Genomic DNA, 9,491 nt, shown 5'->3' on the forward strand with positions numbered 1-9,491 from the left:
TATAGATTTACCTCATTACATTTCAGAGGGAAATATTGTACTTCGCTTTGCAATCATTTTGCAGGTAATCTTCCAGAATAAGATGCTCAGAAAATAGGATGAATTGCTCTAGTCTTTAGCTGCAAGATAAGAATACTGCATGAAGGAGTATGACCAAAATGTTGGGATGAGTTTTGTTATACTGTATGTTAAGATAGTTTAGTTTGCTAAGTTTTTTTGACGCTGAAAATTAGTCTTCTCTTTAAATTAGTACCACTGTTGTTTCAACTGATTAAGTACTCCCTGTCAGCCCTGTACGTGTGTGTGTGTGTGCCGACGGTCATGTTTGTGGTTATGTGTGCATGTGTGAGTAGGTGTTTTGAGAATATATGGCATAACAATGGTAGAAAACAGCGTACGTGCACGTAACGGTGCATAATGTGTGTGTGTGTGTGTGTGTGTGGGTGAGTGGGCGAGTGGGGCTGCAGGGTGATTAGAGGGTTCCCTGAATCTCATCGTTTGTCGCCGTTTTTCTTCCTGTTTCATTCTCTCTCACTTCCTGTCAGCTGACTCAGCTGGAGAATTTTGATCTGGTGAACATCTACGCTATCGTTCACTCACACACACACACACACACACACACACACACACACACACACACACACACACACACACTTACAAAATGTACTCTCGCACACATAAGGATTTATGCATGTACATTTACACATTCAACACTCATCTACAGTTACACACATTACTGAGTAACTGAAAGTCACGTATCATTTTCTTTTCACACATACACACATTTGTATCTGCTATATTCTGTATATACGTACAGCCTGTACAACAATTGGAAAAATGGTAAAAGTACATTATTTCAACTCCTGATTGTAAAATGTCAACAATTGTATTTGTTTTTAATGCAACTCAAGTGGTGTAATAACTCAACATCAGCATACAAGTCTTTAAAAAGAAAGGAACTTCAGCAAAATAACTACAGAAAAGCAGAAGAGTGCCACAAAGGCAGCGGGACACGAGACAGTAACTTAGAAGTACACCTAAAAACAGAGAGTGCACAGAGACTGGGGGAAGCAGAGAGATTCAACGTGAGTACAGGAGACAGAAGAAGAAAGGTAGGAGAGACAGAAAGCACAGTTGGGCGCATGGTAAATGAGAGAAAGAGAAAGAGAGAGAGAGAGACAAGGACGGAAACCGAGACGGAGGAGGGGGGCAGAGAGATAAAGATAGCTGAAAGGAGGGAGATCCGTCAGCGTTTGTTTCCTCAGGATGTGGTTACCACGGCGACAGAAAGGCAGATAGGCAACATCACTACTCGCTGGTCCCCTTGTGACACCTGCTAGTGTGTGTGTGTGCGTGCATGTGTGTGTTTGTGTGTGTGTATGAAAGTCTCAGTGTGTGTTTGTATGTATCTATGTGTCATTGGTTATGTATGCGTGTGTCCATTTTACTGAAGATATGTACGACAGACTGTGCGTGTGTGTGTGTGTGTAGGTGTGTAAAAGTCAAAGTGTGTGTGTCCATTTACTTGACTGTGTGAGTTTATCTGCGTGCGTGCTGTCGAAGGAGAGCGAGAGAGAGAGAGAGAGACAGAAAGGAAGGAGTAGGTGCGAGGCTGCAAACCCGAAGGGGGAAATAAATATAGAAAGACTCGAGACGAAGCAAAAAGAGCAAAAAAGAAGTCAGAGAGAACGATGAAGACAATCAGAAGGAGAACCAGGAACAGACAACATAAACAACAGAGGAGGAACACATGTGCAAAGGAAATTAGGCGGCAAGGACTGGTAACACCTCAAAACAACCCTCAGAGCGTATGCAGTGTGTTTGTCTCGATCTCGTCTTCCTTCGCTCTTTCTCTTTCTGACTCACTCGCCGTCCTTTTTAGAGCAGAATGTGGTTTCAAGAAAGAGAACAAACTAGTTAAGAACCGGGGATTTTGGGGACATGGCAAGTCTTGTTTGAATCCCATTGGCTTCCTATCAAGATGTACTACCCTCCTGTTACCTTAGGGTCAATTTGACCCCATTCAATGTTTAATGCCGGTGTTCTTTCGGGTCAATTTGACCCCAGGCTGTTTTTCACTGTGTCAAACATATAAGAAATATCAACTTTTACATATTTAAAGGGCTATTTAGGTAGTCAACAAACAAACATAAAGTACCTCACACTTAAACTTGGGAAACAATATTAATTGTAATAATTTTCTGGAGGTTTTAATTGCTGGGGTCAAATTGACCCCGAGGGTAAAATATGTCAGTAAATATAAAGGTAACAGGAGGGTTAAACATTGAATGGGGTCAAATTGACCCGAAGGTAACAGGAGGGTTAAGCGGCTCTGCACATATGGGGAGCACTTCTTCTCCGGGTCATACTGGTCCTTTGAAGGGGCTCGAGGTCCATTCTGCATCAAGCCCACGCCATGGATGCTCTTTGCCACCTAGTTAACCCTGGACTGTCCTCGAGTCTCGTCCTTACCCTGAAATCACAGCTATGGACATGTGTGAGTCCATCTAAACACGATGGAAGCCTCACGTTTGGTAAAAAAGTGCCAATCTGTACCGTTGATTCAGGTTCTAGCTAACGTGATACTGCTAATGTTGTGAATGGATTTAAAATGTGTCGATTTATAATTCCACTTTGTTTCTGTCTTTCTCAAGGAGGCACTCTAGCTGCACCCAGCGAGCCGTCATGGACGACCCTTCAACCACCCGATCCTTCCCCCACCTCCACCCCCATCGCCGCCGTCCACCCTTCCGCCTCACCCCGCCCAGCCTTCCAAGCCCTGAACTGGGTTACCCGTCCTCTCAGCCGGCCCTGGACCCTCAGGAGCAATATGGAAATAGAGGGGAAGAATCCGCAAACTCCTTCCCAACTTCAAGCACCACCCCCGGGGGAAGGAGGGAGAGAAGCTTCCCAAACACAAGCGGTAGCTGTTTGGACGAAGATGCCAACTTGGGAGGCCATCTTTCTGACACGTGGTATGGCGGGAGCAAAAAAGAGGACGTTTGGGACGACGTGGAGGATTGCGAAAGCGCCGCAGACGCTTCTTATAGAAGAGGTGATCGCTACAGTCACGCAGATGATGTTTTTTACCCCGTCAATTGTGGCAGCGAGGAGGGAGCCAGGCGTAAACTCAGAGAGAACTACAATAACTCTGCCCATGCCGGCTGTGAAGGCGATGCAGTTTACAGGGAGGCTGACGTGAGCCACTTTATTATGCAAACTACTTCCTACACCAGAACTGCGGCGGGGAGCTTCAGTGACCACCGTGTGGATTATTCAAGAGCGAGTGATCATTATGTCGGAAGAGAAGAAGACTACGGGTCCAGCTGTGGCTCAGGTGAGGACCAGCTTCAACCGGCAGAGGTGGAGGGACCCTGGCTCGGGGCCTCTCCCTCGAGCCAGCCCGGAGAGGGCCGGTGGAGGGGAGCAGCAGGCGGCATGGGGTCTGCCTCAGGGTGCCGACCACAGAGATCGCCTCTCGGCGGGACGTACACTCAGAAATTGGACTCCTTCTCTGAAGCTTTCCCCCGAAAGAGAAGATTCCCGGTGATTCCCGGTGGAAATGCTTCGGGGCAGATCGGGGACAGCTGCGCTTTTGATTCAGACTCCTACCTGCCTCCCTCCTCCTCTTCTTCCCCAGCCACTCACCCCTCTCTTCTGTCCTTCCCGTCTCCCCCCACGTCGTGCCGCATCACGTCTTCAGTTCTTAGCCCTCCTCCCACGCCTCTACCTCCTCTCAACTCACCCTCCAAAGTGGACTCTCCCATTGCCTTTGGGGTCACCGGACATTCAGTGTCCCAGGGGGGTGAGTCGCTCGGCGCGCTCCGGTTTCTCGCTTCGCACCTTCAGTCTCTCCCGTCTGTCCATTCCCCTGGGATGCTATGGAGGTTTCCCCCACTGACACGCAGGTTCCAACAGTCGCCAGGCGACCCCGGCGTCATGGAGGGCGACCTGAGACCTTCTCATGGCGCCGACTACGGCAACATCACAGGTGAGGAGGCATCGTGTGCATTTTTGGGAAGAAAAAATATGATAGGAAGAATTTAACTGATAAAATCGTATCTAAATTAACTTAATTTCCCCCCTCTTTGATTTAAAAACCACAGGTTCAAACTCACGTGTGAATTTACACGACATGTTGGTGTTTATTGTCCTTCCCCCTCTCATTTTTTCCAGCCTCCCACATTCAGTCTCCAGAAGCGGCGTTCCTCTCTCCTACATCCCATCCTTCATCCCTCCATCCATACAGAACACTCTGTCCCTCCAGCACTCCATCCCTTCATCCATCCTTCCATCTCCCCTCTCGTCCATCTCACTTTTCCAGCCAACATTATGAGGACGCAGACAAGATAGCCACACACATGGCTACCCAGAATGCAAAGAATGGACAGACCGACCTGAACCAATCACAGCTGCAGGTAAAGTCAGGATTTTTCACTACTGGAAACAATTTGAGAAAGAAAATGTTTGACATCTAAGAAAATGTTTGACCTTTGAGGATATATGCGTGTCTATTTCCTTCTGGCAAGTTTGGAAGAAGATCTGATTGATTGGTCTACTTTAGTTTTTTGTTTTTTTATACCGTCATCTCAAAAAAATTCTGTTTGAACCTCTTTGGAAGTATCTGGACAAATGTAAAAACAAGATATTGTGCTTCTTTCGTTTCTGTTTCTAAAACCACAGTCTTCGTCTTGGTTTGTATTTTCCGACTTGTTTAATGGCTGTCGTATATAAATATATATGATTTGTATTTGAGTTGGTGAAAGGCATGCTATTCAGACCAAATACTTCAGAACTTCACTTACATTTTGCTCTCGGACTTTTGTTTCCCTTGTGCTCTTACAGCAACAAGCCACTCCAATCTACACTGGAACTCCATTTCCCAGTGTCCTTCACTCCAGCAGAGGCCAGAAGAGGCTTCGGTACACTCCTCAGCCGCTCCTCAATCCCGTTCGTAGGGGGTCGGGTCTCTACTCCTCCATATCATCTCCCAACCACAGAGAAGAGGAAGATGAGTGTGTTGTGTTACCGTAAGTCAAACGTTGAAGCAAAATCTGCCTTTTTATTGGTTAGCATTGTATCTCAAAAACTGTGTGAAGAGTGAAGGAATTGTGTTGATATTTTGTTGTTGTAGATCTGGATCCATTGTATTGGTTGTGACCTTCTCTCCAGGTATGTCAATGTGGGTCATGATTTCCAGGCAGAGCTTCCTCCATGCTTTGTGGATGTCGAAGAGTCGAGGGTGTGCTCACCAGAGGAGGAATCTCCTCGGGGACAGTTGCTCTGGAAACCGTGGGACAAGCTGGAGGAGGCTGTCAACCAACAACACCAAGGTAAATAGCATGCTAAAATATATCTTTACAAGTAATAGTTACACCGAAAATTCCAGTGAATTCTCAGTTCTTCAGCATGACAATTAATGGATACGTTTAGGGGTCAAAGCTTCAGCGACCTGATGGAAGATGAATCGCATATTCTAGTATGTCTTAATAAATTGTATGACGGAGACATTTTTAATTGGCCCCAGATGGACCCTGAAAATATAAACACAACAATGATGTAATTGTCTATTATGCCCCCTGCGAAAAAGGCTAATTTTTGTGTGTGTGTGTGTGTGTGTGTGTGTGTGTGTGCGTGCGTGTGTGTGTGTACACGTGTGTACGCACAGTGGAGCTGCTGATGTCCATGTGTAGTTCCAGCTGCATGCCAGGAGGGGGCAGTAACGCAGAGCTGACTCTGCACTGTCTTCACTCCTCTCAGGGGAACACGATGGTAAGCTGTGCAGAGTCCCTGTCTGTCTTTCATCTTCACTAACTTGTGTGCGCTCATTCAATCCCTTTCATCGCTCCTCCACGCATCACTACTCACCTACTCATTCTCTCTCATTTCTTTCTACCGGATCTTTCTTTCTCACTCAGCCATATCCAGTTGATTCTCTTCGGAGCCATTGCATGCCTCATCTGTTCTGTGCCTCCTCCGTCCCTCTCAGGCCACACTGGACATGCTGCTGTTCTCACAGCGCTCGCCAACAGGAGACTACCACTACTCTGGTAACCTTTCACCTTTGACCCTCGAACTCGTGGGTTCCCTGTGCCTGTTGAGGGATGACTCCTAAATTCTCTTTGGCTTGATTATGGACATTCAAATTGAGTGAACTCAGTAATAACTGAGATGGACTTACATGTGTTGTGGTTGAAGGCAGATAGGTCTCTCTGTAACGGCAACAGTTGTATGCATCTCGAAATGGGAGTCAGCAAAAGAGGAACCATTCCCAATGCTCTGTGTGTACAATCGTATCCTTTGTTGAAGCCCAAACCTCCTGCCATTTTCATTACACGCAAACTACACTCCCTCTCCCTCTCACAGTTTCTTTGTTGCATTCAAGTCCACCAAGAACCATGTAAAGGACAGAGTTGACATTGTTCTGCACACAGTGTTCACTTAGGTGGGTATATTCCTGTAGACACTTCTAAAAGGTCAACATTTTGGATGTATTAAGTTCCAGGTATGTCTCTGGACTCCCCTCCAGCTACCCTGAATGACTCCAGGTTGTTTGTCTGTTGGATATTTGTGTGTTGTCCTCAAACAACCCACGTATCTGTATTTTTTAACCTACCCTCTTCGCGCTCTCTCTCTCTCTCTCTGTAGGTAGTGATTGTTGGACAGACAGTGAAAAGAGTCTCTTCAGTACATCTCTGGGAACTTATGGAAAGGCCTTTTCCCTCATACAGAAAACGGTATACCTATTACTCACTGCTTCATCCAGTGTGGACAGCTGTCACGTAAACACGTGGTGTAGAAAAAGAAAAGCATTCATTTGCTCCACCGCTGCACCGCTTAGTGGTTGTTTTCATGTAAAGGGTCACTCCACACGACTGAAGTAGTATTTTCGTAAGGTTTATTGCCTGCACCTCTTTGGTTTGTGATGACTAACGTCGTACTGTTACACATGTAACTAGAACGGGCACTCGGTAGAGCGCATACCTTCACATATCACAAGATTGGGCATTGAATTATTAAAATGTTGGCATTAGTTGCATGCCAATTGGATAGAAATTAACCGCGCTATGGTAAAAAGAAGATTTTGACCTTTCCATGACCTTGACCTTGACCTTTGACCCGATTGATCCCAAAATCGAATCAAATGGCCCCCAGATAATAAGCAGTCATCCCACCAAATTTCATGCCATTCAAGAAGATGTTTACCTTTTCATGACCTTGACCTTGACCTTTGACCCGATCGATCCCAAAATCTAATCAAATGGTCCCCGGATAATAACCAATCATCCCACCAAATTTCATGCGATTCGGTTTAAAACTTTTTTTGTTATGCGAATAACACGCATACAAATAAATAAATAAATACACGGCGATCAAAACATAACCTTCCGCATTTTCAATGCGAAGGTAACAACACTGAAAATAAGGTTTTGATTCAATTGTATTACCTGAAATGCGCTAGCACCTTCTCTGTGCCACTAACTCAGTGGAAAAGGCAGCATTTTGCGACCTGTTTCACAATATTAGCACTCATAAACTCCCTTTACAAGGCCGGACGTGCCAGATTATAGTTTATATGTGGCAACAATATATCAAAGTTTCAGCTTGATTATATCTTTCTGAAATATGTTGGCTAGTGTATTTGGACACTGTCAGGTTGTAGTTTGAGTGTATCCACTATGTGTGTGTATGTTGCAGGTGAGGACTAAGACCGTGTGCCAGTGTGTTGAGTTTTACTACCTGAGCAAAAAGCTCCAGGACAAACAGAAGAAACAGAAGGAGGAGGAGAACAGAGACACATTGGTGGAGCAGCAGAAGAATGTAAGAAACACCTGAAAGATGAGTTGTAATCTTTTTGCTTCTTGTCAAGATGTACCAGCTGATCCAGGGAGTCTGGTTCCGCCTTTCGCTTTAGTTCTCTTCCTTTTTCTATTATTTCCTTGTTTCCTGTTAGAGTTGTTGTCCTGCAGTTATTTGTATATCACCATTATACCCTGTGGGCTCCACTGTGCTATGTATCAGGGTCTCTGACTTATAAGACTATTAGATTAGAAAACAAGTTAAACATATTAGTGTGCTTTGGGAGTATTTGTAGTCTTGTGTAATCAGTTAAATACCTTAAATGTTCATCTGGCATGGAATGCCTCACAGCAGCACGGTTGCTTACAGTTGCTCCTGTTCATTTAGACGACGCCCGTCTTCCAGCCAATGGACAGACAGTATGGCCTGGAGGAGGCAGTTCCTGTGCAATCGTTAGCCAGCTTTTTCCCCTGCAAGCTGTGTGGCAAGTGAGTATAGGAGAAATTATAGCAAACTCTAACTCTGCGTTTGGAGCAAGCCCACAGGTGGTTTCTTCTTTTCAAACCAGTCTTTCCTATCTCCTCACTCCAGGATGTTCTACAAAATCAAGTCCCGTAACGCTCACATGAAGATCCACCGCCACCCTCAGGAGGATTGGACCGACCGGCGGCTGCAGCACCAGCTCCCCACCCAGCGTCTGGCTCTAACTCGTCCCACCAACCCCGTGCCCTCCCCGGGCAGTAACCTGCTCCCGACCCAAGCAGCCGCTCTGAGCTTTCCCTCTTCCGGCCTCACTGGAAGAACAAGCAACAACAAAAATGCAGACAATGTCCTCAATATTGTAACCAATAGCAACGCCATCATTCCCAATGTCAGTGTCCTAGATCCCAGCGCTGTGGTAACATATAGCAACATCTCTGCTTCAAACTGTCGTGTAATCACCAATATCCATGGCGGTGACTCAAGAGAGCCCACGGCTGTCTTACCTCGACACCAACCATGGGGCTCATATGGACATGACCCCGACCCCACTATCTTCTACTGCCACACAGAAGGGAAAGACACTGTCGGAGCTGGAACAGTGGAGGGAAAAGGGACAATCAACTGGCACTAGTGTTTAACTCTCCCAAAAGCATTACCACCACTGAGACTGACCACATGTGTGTTTATTTTTTTCTCAACCTACATTTTTACTCAGACTTCAGTACTTTTTCAAATATTTCAAGGAAACATTATCACAATGTGTGATGTGTGTATGTTTGGTTGTAAATTGTGTATTTCGATGTTTTGTTATGCATTTGACATTTTAATAAAATATGTAAACTCATGATACTTTTTTGGTGTTTCTGACCACAATTACATGGATTAAACAAAAAAGATTCATTTGCGGGCTCTTGGCGTGACGGTTATTTTAATGTTCCGAGAGAGCCAGGTCCTGCATCCAGTCATTGTGCTAACCTAAGTGTGGCAGCGGGGTGTGTTTAGGCTCGGCTGCAGAGTGGGCGGAGGGTGGTGTGGTTTAGGGAACGGTGTCGGGACGAGGTCTAATCGGCCTTAGCGGGTGGTTGATTGTTAATCAGCCGCAGCTGGGGTTAATCTGTGTGTCCCCCCATAAAGGAGCAGTAGCGACTGAGGAGCAAGAGAGGAGAACAGAGGCACAGATTAACCCCATCACTGTAACAAAAAGAAAA

The 9,491-nt window shown here is 45.7% G+C and overlaps 1 protein-coding gene across 1 annotated transcript; it reads left to right on the top strand.

Moving 5' to 3' along the window:
* Positions 1-1,710: 1,710 nt before the first annotated feature.
* LOC130211833 (uncharacterized) lies at positions 1,711-9,127 on the top strand. The gene is made up of 11 exons (XM_056442840.1): positions 1,711-1,781; positions 2,655-3,991; positions 4,177-4,418; positions 4,846-5,030; positions 5,173-5,333; positions 5,669-5,772; positions 5,990-6,050; positions 6,649-6,737; positions 7,699-7,821; positions 8,188-8,288; positions 8,392-9,127. The coding sequence occupies exons 2-11, from the start codon at positions 2,686-2,688 to the stop codon at positions 8,912-8,914; spliced, it is 2,895 nt and encodes a 964-aa protein (XP_056298815.1). The 5' UTR covers positions 1,711-1,781; positions 2,655-2,685; the 3' UTR covers positions 8,915-9,127.
* The last annotated feature ends 364 nt before the right edge of the window (positions 9,128-9,491 follow it).

Source organism: Pseudoliparis swirei, chromosome 21 (genome assembly GCF_029220125.1).
Source record: "Pseudoliparis swirei isolate HS2019 ecotype Mariana Trench chromosome 21, NWPU_hadal_v1, whole genome shotgun sequence".
NCBI classification, from domain to species: Eukaryota; Metazoa; Chordata; class Actinopteri; order Perciformes; family Liparidae; genus Pseudoliparis; species Pseudoliparis swirei.